Genomic DNA, 15,371 nt, shown 5'->3' with positions numbered 1-15,371 from the left:
GACGCCGTACACACCCTTTAATCATAAAAAGAAAAGTAAACTGAATGAATTTTGCTGAAAATCCTATTACTCGAAAAAAGTCGTACACCAATAAATCCCTAGATGAGAATACAAAACTACTTCACTGACGTCTAAGATGATTTACGTTGTCGCAGACAACATGCTGTCGTACCACAAGACAATAGTGGTTTAGATTAGCATGCAGATGGCAGCTTCAGCTATGTTTAACACACCAAGATCACAGAAGTTTAGCTTTTTTCTGTACAGAATAAAAACTTAAGAAATATTCGCTGTAAAATAACAACAGGCACTTACATCATCAGCAAATGAAACATAAAATCATTGGCAAGTTAGGGGGGAGGGAGGTCAATACTGCAGAGGTAGCCGCATTTCAACAAATGCGTTTTGACCATTTTATCGGTTATGCGTGAAAGTTAAAGCATTTGTAATTTATTTATATAAAACAAATAAAAAACACTCCAATAAACTAGGCGAATATTATTCAAAAGTATTAGCTTGACAACGAAAACTGCAGTTCCTCCTATTTTAGATCAGTGGAGTATGAGTTAATAGTTCAAAATTACACAACCGAAACAACGCAAAAAGGAACAAGCCATAACGGCGTAAAAGTCCATACAAAATCATGACAAAACACTTTTAACTGAACTGGTGACGTCATGTGAAGTGCACTGACTTGACGCATTGGTTTGTATTGACTGATCGTTATACAACTAATTTTACGGGAAGCTATCCGGGGGAAGAATCAGTGAAGTCTATTGTCTTGTTTTCAGCAACTTCCATACTTTGTTCGTGATCAAAGACAGCGCGGGGTCGTGCTTCCTCGCAAGGATTCAAACTTGGGCTTTCGCTGGTTGCAAACGACTGTTCGCTCTGAGCATCGAGCGACGAGTACGAGGTTGTCGAACACATACTTGGACTGCACGGCTTGAAGCAGATACCTGCAAGAACACAGCATTCTGTTTCTGCCTAAATTGTTATTATATTTTTTAAACCAGACGAAAATAACGATTAATTTGGGACATAGTGCTAATTTATTCCGTTACTTTAGCGATAAGATAACAGTTTAGCTACAAAAATTCATATCGCGATTTGCTTACGTTTTACAAAAAAAAATTTACCCGTAGATGAATCGTCATCGCAGACAACAACAACTTCGGTGGAAGAAGGCACGGGACAACTAAATGGCGGCAAATTGCTGCATGGAAGCTTCATCAAACGCTCAGCTAAGTCCTTTGCACAGGAAGATTCATTCTAAAAGAAAGATCAACTTTAAAAAAACATATAACGATGAATATAGTAAGTCAATATATAAACTGTTGTTACCAGGCAGGGGCGTATCCAGAAATTCAAAAACAATCAATTAACGTCCAGCAAAAGTGAACACGTGCGTTGTTAACAATCCTGCCAGGCGCCAGCTGCGAAACTGCTTAGCGTGCAATCGTTAGCTTCAGGAGAAAAACGAAAACAAGACCGTGAAATATGTGATTGATTTTGGTAGATCCATGTACGGGACTACGCTACATTACAAGCCTGTCTCTCGCCACCTGCAATACTAAACGAAGATCGTTTTCCCGGGTGTTTCGATTAGCGCGACATATAAAACTACTTCGAAGAAACGCAATAAATCTAATGGTTAGTTAATCTAGGTGTTTGATAACCTTTTTAAGTTTGGGCGCACCTGGCGAGCGAAGCGAGCGCGATTTATTTTTGGTATAACGGCATTTCTTTTAAATTTCTTGCAAGAAATTTTTCGCACTTACGTAGTTAAAATAGTCAAAAAGTATTTGAAATGAACTCGTGTATAGTTTGTCAGAGGCGACGGGCCCGATTAATTATATCGGCCAGCGGGCGGTTGGTTGCCGACCCATGTCTTACACCAACATCTGATATTAACGCGGACAACAAACAGCGAGAAACATCAGCACCGTCTAACTCGACGTTTTCAGTGAGAAAAAAGCAGGAACCGCTCGATTTATTATTATTAATTGTCGAACACACACTTGCTGATCAGCCAACCCGAACGAATAACGAACCTTTTTGTAAACAAAAAAACAATTTTTTTTGTAAACAAAATCACATAAACAAAATATGATGCTGTGAATCCAGTGTTTCGTGAAAAAAAACGGAAGCTACTGGCGTACCACCTGAAGATCCTTCCACTAGTGGTACGCGTACCACAAATTGGCAACCCCTGCACTAGTCCTTCAACAAGTGTTTGTAGCATGCCGAGAGCATCACGTCAGTTTTGACGTTCCACGTATGGTTAATTTTCATAGTAAGCGAATGTTTACTTATAGCTTGTTCTTGAACTAGCACTTGAAGTATATTGAAGAGCAAAACAGACCAACGTTTTTTTGTGTATTCAACGTTTCGGAAGTGCGAATTGCAAACCTGGAAATATTCCGCCATAGAAGCAACGATGGGGTCAGCGGGTTTTCCGATGTTACATTCTTGCGTAGAACTTCCGCCTGGGGCAGCCTGGTCAACCTTCCAATCTGGACATTCTTGACGACAAATCTTTGCCTTTATTTCGGAGAAAACCTTTTGCGTAAGGAAAGTGAAATTAGTGTAACGAACGGGAAATTTTGTAACACGAGAAAAGCGAGTAATCACCGCAAGGATTACTCGCTTATGGAAAGTATAATAAACAAAATACATATAAGCATACAACCAAAAAAATGTCTCATAATCACCTGTTGATATCTCTGTTGAAACATTCCAGCTAGCTGCAGAGCGCCTTCTCTTACACACCTCCGTTCCTTCATCAGCTCATTGTGAGATTTGTGCAACCTCTCCAACTCGCACTTTAAACAACGCGCACATTTAACCCGACTTTGACAACTAGATAATTATAGTTTTCTAATTCAATGAATTAGAGCAAAATGCGGCTAATTTTAATTCTAATCTAATTTGTGAATTGCTTGTGTGCTCTTATTCTAGTTCTAATCTAATTCGGATTTTTCCAAAAATTTTACTTTGTCTAACGCCATTTTTCGTCTGTCGGTTAACAAACACAGAATTTCAATTAAAACACTTTGGTTGGAACGAATTTTATGTAATTTTTACAGTCTAAAAAGCATAAAACGGCATAAAATTAGCACATACATATTTACCATTCGCGTTCTTATAAGAATAATTTGCGATTAAATTAAATTGAATGTAAATAATTATATATGATTTTAGTTCAAATTCTTTGAAATTTGTTTTTTTTAGGGATTCGGTAATTCTAATTCTAATCTACCTTGAGAACACTCAAAACGATCTAATTCTAATTCTAATCTAATTGAAAAAAAAAAAGCTCTAATTTTATTTCTAATCTAATTTTAAAAAGGTAAAATAAATCTAGTTGTCCCAAGTCTGCATTTAACGCTTAACACGTAATATGAAGAAACTCAAGTTTACTCAATAACTTGTTTTTTTAACACAACACTGAGCGGCAAACTAACCTGTAAAGCTCGGATACAGTCAATTTTCCTCTTTCGACATCTCTGTGCAGCAATTCGGTTTTTACCGCGCCTTCGTATTTCATGAACAGCGTTTATCTGCACAAAGGTTTTACCTTGAATCAGTTAAAATGTATGTTGTTGCTTGAAGTAAAACTAGCGGACAATTTTCATGAAAAATAAGAGTTTATACCAGATCAAACACGCTAAATGTCTATTAATTATGGTTTCTGTAAAAATTTACGCCTGTACTCTGGGAAACCCAAATGCACTCCGTAAAACCCAAATAAGCCCCTGTAATAAAACGATTTTGTTGACAAACACGCGAATTTCGTGGTGAAAATTTGCGTGCGGCGCAGAAACCGCGCTCCGGTCCAACCCCTGTTTAATTATAAACCATGCAGCAGTTTTACCAACTTTAGTGCGCAACAAACATATTATTAAACTACAAATAATGTTGAAATCGCACGCATCAAATAAATTTAAAAATTTTTCTTGCGTTTAGTATGGCTGCCAGCATTGCATTTTGGAAGTAAAAAATTATTTCATTACAAGGAGCTTATGTACCGTAAGAAGCAAATGAGATGCAACAACATACGATATGATGGTTAAACGGACTTACTGACGAAGGCTGTGCGAGCCACAAAAATACTGACGCAGACCGGACTCTGGTCCGGGTCGTATGTTGCACGCCTCTGTTTTATAGGCTCGCTAGGAGACTAACATGAAAAATGCTTCAACTAAATTACAAACAGTATACAAAACATCAAATTAACCAATTGGAAACATGGAAAAGTGAAAGCTGTGTAATAGCAAATGACGTAAATTTTCATCGACTGCATATCCATTACCTGTTGTACATTTAGGTTTGGATGTTTACTCAGCAACTCTTGAAGCTCGCCTCTCGGTAGTTTTGTGATGTCATCCAAGGAGAACGGAAGAACAACATCAAGCTGTTTTTTTAATCGGCTGCAGTTCATCGATCCTCCGCCCATTAAAGTGCATTTGCTGAAAAAAACGTTTTATTTTTAAAATGAATTTAATACTTTCACAGCAAAAACTGAAAAGGAAAAACTTCTAATTGCGCCTGTCCGTGATTGCACGAACGGCATTTTCATGGAGCGCAAAACAATTGAAGGACTTTGGTGGTCTAATGGAAACCACGAAGGAAAATTTTAATGAACGTTTTTTGGAATAAGACATTTCTCAAAATCGTGAAAACATGGGTTAGTCACCTAAAATGCAAATGCGATTCCGTTATTTTTGTATATTTAATGTTGTACAAAGGATTTTTAGTAATTGAATCGTGCATCAATCAAAAAAGTAATTGAATCGTGCATCAATCAAAAAAGTTATTGAATCGTGCGTCAATCAAAATTCTGCAGGATAAATAAGGGGCGCCAATTGTAGGTTTATTGTGAGGTACTATAGTAATAAAGATATCAACGTTTATTTGGTGACAGGGAAGGGTTGCATTCTGTATTATACTTACTACATTTTCTCCTGGTCTTCGTCAGCAGAGAGAGCTTCATCTGTGTCCGAGTTAAAGTTAGAACAAACTCCTTTCGCCGAATTTGGTTCCGCTGAACAGCTGCATATTAAGGCAAGTATTACACACGAATAGGGGTGTTCAAATGGGAATCACAAGGTATTCTAGAAGAGTAGGTTTCGAATCTACAATAACGAATCCAGAATATTGACTTCTGATATTTTTTAATTAATTATTATTTACTTTCTACTTTTTAGGGTGGATTAATCATAATATGGGTATAGTGACAAAAAACATAAACCATTTAGTGACAAAAAACAACTCTTTGCTAATATGTCCACATTATGGTCGTAAAGTTAAATTCCAAATGATTAACATTCAAAATAACTGTCATCTTAAGCAGTTGTTTAAATAGTGATGCATAACTACACGAAAAACAAGACATGATGGAAACACTAGGTTGCCGCCTAAACCTAATTTTTGACCATATAGTGAGTGGAACACAATTAACTCGTTAAACATTTATCCTGTTTTATAAGACATTGTTGTTTTTTAGTTATATTTTACTACACATGTGATCTGTTAATTGATCAGTTAAATATTATGCTGTCAAGAACACAAAGTTACTATTGCCAGCAAATGCGTTACTATTGCTTGACAATTACGCTGTGGCCTAACCTTGCTGAGTATAACAAAATATAAAAGTTGACCTAGAGCAGTGGTTCTCAACCGGTGGTCCGCGGACCCCTGGGGGTCCGCAAAACGTTTTCAGGGGGTCCACAAAATCTTATAAATATACCATTATTAATTTAAAAATAACTAACGCTGTAACATGTTATAAATCGCACCGGACTTGACCGAACACTTCCATTGTGATGTAACACAATAGATTGTAAAATGGAAGGCAGCATTACAACAGTTCATATTATGTACTGCATTTTGGTTTATGCTATCATTCTTAAAGATGACGTCTAGCATTGTCAAAAACACAACCACACATTTTAAGACTTGCTTCGGGGATGCAGCAGCAGAAATCACTTGAACGTGTCATAAAGTAAATTGGTGTTATGTGTTACTTTACTCAACACAAGGTGCATCAGGCAGGCATACTGATTTACTAAAAAGAACTAAACGCAGATATCACACCAGAAATATGTTAGGGGTCCGCGACCATTTGAAAGCATCAAAAAGGGGTCACCGGTACAAAAAGATTGAGAACCACTGACCTAGAGTAACCCAGTGGCGTATTATGTCCTAGAGCAGGACATTTTACTATGTTTCTTTTGCAACGCATATAAGAAAATTGCGAACTCTGCACCTGGAATTACACGTTAGCCGTTTGCACAATAACATTTGATTGACACTTAATGATTTGAAGAAGGTTATCGGCAAGCAAATGGTCTTCTTCCAATAAAACGCTTTCGCCCCACTACATGCTACAAGAAATCCAGCAAAGAAATTGTTTCGCTACCCCTAAAGGCCCTAATCAAAATTTGCCTCTCGCGTATGTACTATTAGGCGCAACTTTTCGCGGCAAAACTGATAAATTACAGCGGTTCCAATTACCCGATCTAAACGGCAAAATTGGAATCTACGGGATCCGATATTCTAATTTGAAAATCCCTAGACACGAAGTAATATAAAAACAAATGCGTTTTGGATAGTGACGTATAACCTAGTTGATTCAACAACCTTTCCTGTTTCGTTTCAGGTAACCGAAAGCCCCGGCGTTGCATGTATTGGTGCAAGAATGCCTGAAACAAATAAATCACAATAAGCACAAAAGTATTGTTTAGATTAATTTTATATTGTTCAATCACATATTGAGAGAAATTTTCGCACAACTGTTATCTAGCCTTTTAGGCCGTACTAATCTAAGTTAGGTAGCCTTGTCAATAGTACACCGGTGGCTTTCAAGAAAGTTAATCACCTACAGTGAGATTCTAACTGACAATTTCCGCCACTTACTACGTGTGTAGCTGCAATTCCGACACTCAAAATTAAATCTTAAAACAGAGTGGATTTTTCAACCTTGTCTTGCTTACATTCAAATCGTTAAACCGACTGATTTCACTTCCCCAAGGACAACACCAGTGACCCAGTGTACTATTAAAATATGCGTCGTTTTTAATACCCAGTCTGACTTTAGCAGGTCAAAACACAAAATAAAAAATCTTATCATTGACCATGCGTTTTACACATACTTAGTGTTTTCTTGATGAATAAATAATAAATTAAAAAGGATAATCTTTATATTGTTTTAACTAATTTCACAAACCTGGTTAGAATTAGCTGGCGCATAGGTGATTGGTTCTGATGCAGGTGTGCAGTAAATCGGTAGCTGCCCTTTAAAATCTACAGAAAACTTTAATCAAACCAAACGCAAACTATAAATTTGTTCAATATTAAAAATCCCATTATGTTCCAACCTGCATTAGGAATAGATTGGCATGCTGACTTTTCAAGATTCAAAGTCTGTTGGGGTTTTGGGTTCAAACTTAGTTGAGCTAGTAAAGGACAATCTCCTTTCCATGTTGATGGGTGTTTGCCATCAGATATATTTCCAACCTACAAAAGATTTTTTTTGGAAACTTTTCATTATTTTTTATTATATTACACTCTATTGTTTTTGATTTACTAACAGATAAAGGCCAAATTAACAGTTGTTCTTTGTTGAATTAAAATATAGCAAAAAAAAACATATCACTTACTGTGGACTGTTTCTCTGAAGGACAGCAACTGATCTGCTCCACTATAATAAAGTAAGCATGACGTGTGACCAAAAGAGTTTTAAATTGTTTTAAGAATGCTTAATCTAACATTAAATGCCTACCTCCTGTAGGTGGTTTGCATTCAAGTGGCTGAATTTCTTCTGGCTTTGGCAAAACTTTCCTAAACCACAAAATGTATTGTTTAAAAAGAAAGTATTTATGTTCTTTATCCAATCTATGGGCTCACATATCATAATTAATATAATTTTTATAAAAAGGTAGAAAGTTATAATCATTAGCAATAAGCGATTATTTTTTGACCTAAAAATTAAGAAATTTTGAACTAAAAATATTTTTTTTGACAAAATGTTGACCTATGGGAAAAACATTGATTTAAACAACATATTGTTGTCTGAAGCTAATTCCTAAGGGTTTAATAGGCATGTTTTTAACTGAGGAATGATGGGATAAATATGAATATACCTGAAGTAAAAACAATACACCTCAGTCTTCACACTTTAGGGAGTTTGTTAAGGGGTAAAAAATATGCTCGCAAATTATGGTGATGTGGTGAACTTATGGGTGTGCATCCATGTGTATTGAAGGGTGCGTCTTTTTTATATTTCTCTGTTTATGATTTATAATTCTGTGTTCATCTTGCACTTTAGAAACCTTTCATGGCGCAGTTACAGAATAAATAACCAACTGCATTACCGCCTGATTAGTGACGCACAACTTTGTACCATATCAACTTAAACATGCTAAAGCACCAAAACGAAAAAAAACATTCAAAAGAGTATATGCACAGTGCACACCGACAAATAAAACTTTTGGAAAAATGTAGCAGAACCCAACAATATTACCCCCCCTATAAACCACAGACATAACCCTCCCGGAAGACTATAAAACAACCAGTACACCCTGTCATCCTGTCTAGTTTACCTTGATATTTTGCTATTTTTACAAGCAGAAGAACCTTCAGGACACTGAGATAATGTTGAATCTGTCTCTTGTAAAAGTTTCTGAAATAAGAGTCCATAAAATAAATGGATGGACAAGATAGTTTATTTAAGTTCAATACTTTTATTAAAGTCTGTACCTGTTTTAACAAGTTAAGACAAGCGTATTCAAGATTTTTTACATCCAACTCTCGGGCTGCTGCAAGGACATGATCAATGTTGTTTCGGCTTAGTGTTAGTTTTGAAGTGTAAGCAAACTCCAATATATTTTCCATACCAACCCTTAGAAAATAAAATAAATCAACATACACAAGTTTTATCAAAAATGTATAATTTATAACATATACCTAGAGTTAAATTTAGGCCTTGTATTATGGTCTCTAATTTAAAACCAACAGAAACTATAATGATCATTGCAAAATCTAACCGCACCACTAAAAAGTTTAATAGGTGGGACAAGGGGGGCAAAATATTTAAGGCCATGTTCAAGGTGAATTATGTTAGTCAGCTTAAAAGCAGTTATGAAAAAAACAAGCATTGAATTGTAATCTGCAATGCCAATTGAACCAAAGCACACTTTGACAAATAGTTCGCTTAATAGAAATAAACCTTTGATGAATATAAATATATACTTAAATGCACATGTACTAGTTTGGACAATACCTGCTAATGCTACTCAATTCCAAAACAATATTGTGGCTGACATTGGCTGGATCAGTTATTATACCTTTAAAGTAAGAACTGCATGCAGCAAGGACTGCTTTATGGGCTTGGAGCTCAATTCCCTGCAAGAAAAAAAAGTCATTTTGAAATGACTTAAGTACCATTCAAGTTTTTGATTTAATACCAAATCAAGCCCCCAAAAAAAATTTAGTAAACTTAACCAATTATAAGCAATAATCCAACTAAATAATTTGACAAAAACACAGCATATGGTAAACAATTTGTTTTATGTGTAAAAATTAAGAAAAAACCCAGTTGTACTAAAAAAATTAAAACACTAAATATTTCAGCCAAAGCCAAGTCAAGTAATTTGTCCGAAAGATATAAGTCAAGTCATTTTGTATTGAAGACGATAATCAAGTCAAGTCATTTAAAAGCAACGTCTTTGGTCATTGACTTAAATCATAAGAACACTGCATAAAACTAAAAATGGGTTGGAATAGCTGGAATAAAAAAGAGCTTTCTAAAGGAGCAAGAATGCTGACAAATAAGTAAAGTTCGACAGCCAAGCCAACATATCATTTATTTCTGCTGACTCACAGTGATTATCCAGATTCTGTCAGCTGACAAGAAGGCAAACAGAACACATTTCCCAACAGCTTTAGCAAACAATTACTTGTAGAAATCACTACTACTAATAATAGAAGTTATTTCACAAAAAAGCTGTGTTTAATATACACCAAAAAGAGTGTATAATATAGGAATCATAATGTGCTGTGTTCTTGCTTGCACATTAACATGAAAAATGTTATAACTTATTATTACCGGAACACAAATATTTTAATTTTATGTAACTCTACCAATGTGCTTATTCTTACCTCAACTATAACTGTCATGTCACATAACAGGCCAAGTCGACGCTGTTCGTTTAGTGTTGAAAGAACATTTTGAGCATGTATGTTTGATTCATATACATATTGTGGTTGCTCTTCTGTTGGTCCAACTTAGAATTACAAAATACAAATTATTTAAAACTGAATAGCATATTTCAGGCAACCCTAGTTTGATGATATTTTAATAATTTATACCTTTTTAATATATACAAAGCGATAAAAAACCCAACCCAATGTTATTTTTACTTTAAATATATTCATAAAAAATTACTTTAATAATGTTTGACAGCATATTTCTTACAGCCCTAAACAAACTGAGGATAGAAAGCGCAAGAGGACTTAGTAACTGGAACTCACCACAGAAAGGTAACCACAATGTCGCAGATAAGTAAAACCTGCCATACACCTTTTGCAACAAATATTACCACTTCAATTACAATATGTAAAGTTAAAAAGATATCCTTTTTTCATCACATGTGACTAACAAACAATGGGGTCCCCCCGTCCCATAAGCAATTGTACACTTTTTTCTAGTCATGGCTACTTTATATTTTAGTATCGGCTCCTCTATTAATAATCTATTATAATAAGAAGGCATAAATTCCAAAAACTATAATTAATGGTTTCAAAGACTGTTTCCTATAACTACAGTAGAAACACTGTGTTATGCTAGCCTGGAGCACCTCAGTAGGAACTTAAACAAGATTGCATTAACTTTAGTAAAGACTGGCTAAAACCCACTTGACAACAGATTGGAAACTTAGCATATTGTGTGATGTTGCAACAGCCAAACATTTTGCAGTTGTAATAGAGTTAGTGCTAATATTTTGATTGTGATAAATAAAAGTAGTACTAACAAATGGAAATGCGACTCAAATTTGCAAAGTTGATGAACATTTCGCAACTAAACAATTTCACATTTCCACAAAATCACAGCTACAGAAGTGGCTGAGAGTGATGGATTTAGCATATTAAACTTTTTAACATGGTATATTCATTTCTAGGGTTTTATGAAGAATAATATTTTATACACCCAGTTGAGAAGCTAGGATAAGCAAGGCTAGAAAAGTTTAAAAAAGACCCTTTAAATCCAATTGAAGGGCTGCAAATTAAGTTGACATTTCATGCATATCCTGGACAGTTATTGCCACTTGTGTTTTGTGTTTAGCTGAAAACAGTAGTGATTTGTAATTTTTTGTATGTTACAGGTATATATCTCTTCAAAGACAAAAAAACAGCAAAGTCACTTCTAACAGCTTTAACAAACAGCTATTGTGATGTTAGATCACTTATTGTGTTCTTATATCTCACCACTTAGTGCAAATGTTCTAGCGATTGAATACTAAACGTAATAGGCACCAAATAATTATTATTGTAGTTTTTGAATTACAATACAGTAGAATTTGCTTTTTGTGACACCGGTAAAAGTGTCACTATAAGTGAAAAGTCATTGGGAACTTGGAAAGTCAAGATAAAATGTCCACAGGTGACTACAGTACAACTGTTGTATAATAAACTATCAAAATGTGTCGGTTACCCTTGATATTCAATATGTAGGAGATATTTTACATTGTTTTTTCTTAATGGAACTACAAAAGTATGTTGTATATGCTTATTCATTATATACAGGTCCTGCATATGCTAGTTGTACTGTACATAGCGATTGTTGAATCGGCGACTTCAATGTAACAACGCAACTACTATCAGAATTACTGTATGTAAACCCTAACCAGTAAATAAAAAAAACAATAAAGTTAAACTATAAAGCTTATGTGGAGGGCTAATAGCAAATGAACAGAACTTGAAACTATCCCGGCAGCCACGATATACAATTTTTAATACATCACAATTTATAGCATGCTCACAAAGCTTTTGTATTATCTTGTTTGCAAGTAGATAAAGGTTAGTATTGCAATATAAACAAAAGTGTTCTCATAGGAAAGTTTTTAAACCAAAGGGACAGATATGTGGTGTCACTGTAATTAAAGTGTTCCCATACACAAAGTCGCTGAATGGGTAAAGTCATTTCTATAGAAAACATATTGTTTGCATGTACAGGACATTGAAAAAGGTGTCAATATAGGCCAGGGGTTCTTAACTTTTTTCTACAGCACCCCCTTTGGTAATTGCTTTGTGCCTTGCGCACCCCTCCCCTTAGATATGAAATAATTATAATATTAAAAGCAATTCCGTAATTTTCGATTACATATTAGAGTGACAACATAAAATACAAAAAATGACTCCTTGTCTCGCGAAGCGTGAACAACATTCTGTTTATTTGGTTTGAATTAGGTAAACTCTATAGGACACCTGACGTATTGGGCACACAAAAATTGCTTGTGCTCAATATGGGAAGGCTTGGCTCCACATAGTGGTCACAGAAACCACAGAAAAAGTCACCCGAAGTGCAAATATTAAACATTGTAATAATTGTGTTTTAAATGGTATAGATGACACACAAAGGCTTTAATATAAATAACATTTCAAATTCGCACAGAAAAGTCTGAGTTCTCCGGCGCTAACTAATTGTGATATCTGCATGACAGGTTCACGCAAAAATATAACTTTGCAGTTTTTGTTAAAGTTGGCAAAAACACAATTTGTGGAGAGGGTAGCATGGTGCCCAACCCCGGTGCACAACCTAGATCTCCATCAATCATAATATATTGTTCTGACTAACACACAGCCAAAATTGGTCATAAAAAATAGAAATGTTTTCTAAAAAACTAGAAACTATTAAAAATTAATAGCCAAACAGTTTGTAAATCGTAGAAACATGAAAAATTTTCAGTTACTTATCTACACATGTTTAATTTTAATGTAAAGCATAGGACAGCATGAAAGCAGAATTAACAACAAATGCAACATGGAACCAATAAAATCATTATAAAAAGTTAAATAATAGGAGTAGAGTTCACATCCCCCTAAGAACTGGTTGGCATCCCCCTAAGGCTACACTCCCCCCTGGTTAAGAACGACTGATATAGGGAGATTGTCACTACAGCCGAAGTCACTATAGGTAAGTTCTGTGCTCCATCGATTGGTACGTAGAAAGTAACGCAAAAAACGGTCTAGAAATACTTCATACCATAATGCACATTATTTGGGTTAGGGTGCAGTTAGCGTTTGGGTTTGGGTGGGTCAAGCATTATTATTAATACTAAATATATTAATACTTGACCGACCAACAACCACATGGCACACCCAAACTGACACCGTAACCAAAATAATGTGAGTTGCGGTATGCTGTATTTATAAACCTTTTTTTATGTACCAAATAGAAAGAGTCCTGTACTCTACTGTAAAAATATAAATGAAATTTAACGGTCAAATTGAACATGTAATATTTAAAATCACCTTGACCCTACAAAAACAAATGCAGACTCCTGATAAGTAACAGTAGAATGGTCTAGCAATTCTATTGTTAAGGCCAGACACTTTTTAAAAATGTTTAAAAAAGATACATATATTCTGACCAAAAAAGATTTTGTTAAGTATCTAAAATTATTTTAATTCAATTTTGAATAATTTATACTAATGTGTATACTTTTTTTGTGTTTTTCTCAAAATCAAATGCCTGACCTGCTATTTAATGGTTTTTTTTAAAGTCTAAAAAATTGTGAAGATGTTTATTTTTTAATCACAATAGTATTTTGGCAGTTTCACATTGAGTTTCTATATAATTATTAGTATATTAAATTTAAAAAATAGAAGAATAGAATACTAGCAATATTTACCTGTTGAAGATGCATGAGACACAATGACAGTTACTTCTGCAGGAGTTGTGGACATAATTATGCATTTAATAAGAGGCAACTAATATTGTTGTTAATTATATATGATAACAGAGCTTACTGAATAGCCATAAAGCAGATGACCATTGATGTCCACACCCTATTAAACAAAAACAAATAATTTAAGAGGCATCGTTGGGTTTAATAATAACTCTTTCGAAATTAGTTATCTAATTAATGTATTGAATGTTAACCTGGTGATTTTTTAATAATTGAAACAACAACCTTCCAATCGTAATTCTTTTCTTAGACCATAGTTAGAAGTCGCTAATAATAAGTACAACACACGTTTTCGAGTTTCTTTAGTAATTAAACCAAGTAAACTGTGACTTTAAAGATCTTATATGCAATAACTGGAGAATAGGTCATTAAAGCGGGGAGTATATGCAAGAATATTGATTGTTCAATACCGTACTGGACCAAAGTAGAAAATAAAGTGTATCTATGTTCCTTACTTGAACATTAACACGCAAAACTCGCCAAAAATAGCAGATATTTGCTGATTCAGCACCAGATTACGACATATCGCCTCGCATCATTGAATTTGATAAAATATTTTGCTGGGTCATTTTTATTTCTTGTTTAATATTTAACCGTGAATGATAGGTTTGCACTGTTCAGCAAAACCTATATTAACAAGCCTAAAATTATGTTAGCACCATTCAAATCTGAAAAAAATGACCAGAACCTTTTTATGAAAGATTATTTGGTTATTATTAGCACGTTTGGAATCCATTAGAAAAATGGGAAACTACAAAGTTTTTCGAGATACACCAGACCAAAAACGACACTATTTACCACGCGTTTAGTGTTGAATAGTTACAACCAGCAAATAATGCACTGTTGACTAAAGTATTTTTCACAGGTGTTTGCAAATGATTAAATCCCGCAAAACCACACCCACAATGTCCCACATTCAAAGAAAAAATGACGTAAAACGACAAAAAGGTTCCATTGGATTTGCAGCAATTAACGTTACTATGACCATATGAGCACCTGTGGTAAATACGAATCAGAAATTTTGGTGAGTCTTTACACTTAAGAGAGAACGTTTAATAATGCTTTATGTTGAAAAAAAATGAATAAACGGGAGGGAAACTTAGATAATGAAAGTTACAATCGCGACTAATTTAACATATCGCAATAGAACAGCCTATATGCCGTTTGTAGTACCACGCTTTCATCACGGGCGTTTTTTTTTATTAGCGTTACCAATTAGGTACGGTAGCCTAAATCATTTTTTTAATCACACATTAGTATGTGGCGTAACGATAAGAGTTTTGCTCAGTAATTTTTATTATGCCACTTGAAAACACTTAAAAATTGCCTCTCTTAAAATCGGTAGATTGATTTACCAGGAAAGTAGCAGTACGCGTTTAAGAGCTCATCAAAGGCTAG

General features: G+C 34.7%; 1 protein-coding gene across 1 annotated transcript; it reads right to left on the bottom strand.

Annotated features, from left to right (window-relative positions):
* Window positions 1-60: 60 nt before the first annotated feature.
* Window positions 61-14,065, bottom strand: LOC146138204 (transcription regulator protein BACH1-like). Its single transcript, XM_083393279.1, has 17 exons — window positions 13,917-14,065; window positions 10,165-10,289; window positions 9,287-9,408; window positions 8,764-8,905; window positions 8,607-8,686; window positions 7,787-7,845; window positions 7,665-7,705; window positions 7,383-7,521; window positions 7,232-7,308; window positions 6,646-6,707; window positions 4,957-5,055; window positions 4,316-4,472; window positions 3,468-3,563; window positions 2,715-2,825; window positions 2,413-2,562; window positions 1,140-1,272; window positions 61-959 (listed from the first exon to the last, which is right to left on the bottom strand). Exons 1-17 carry the CDS (start codon window positions 13,969-13,971, stop codon window positions 748-750), a joined length of 1,860 nt encoding a protein of 619 aa, XP_083249405.1. The 5' UTR covers window positions 13,972-14,065; the 3' UTR covers window positions 61-747.
* Window positions 14,066-15,371: the final 1,306 nt, after the last annotated feature.

This window comes from Ascidiella aspersa, chromosome 7 (genome assembly GCF_963924565.1).
Source record: "Ascidiella aspersa chromosome 7, kaAscAspe10.2, whole genome shotgun sequence".
Lineage (NCBI taxonomy): Eukaryota > Metazoa > Chordata > Ascidiacea > Phlebobranchia > Ascidiidae > Ascidiella > Ascidiella aspersa.
This window is presented reverse-complemented; position numbering and strand designations above follow the sequence as displayed.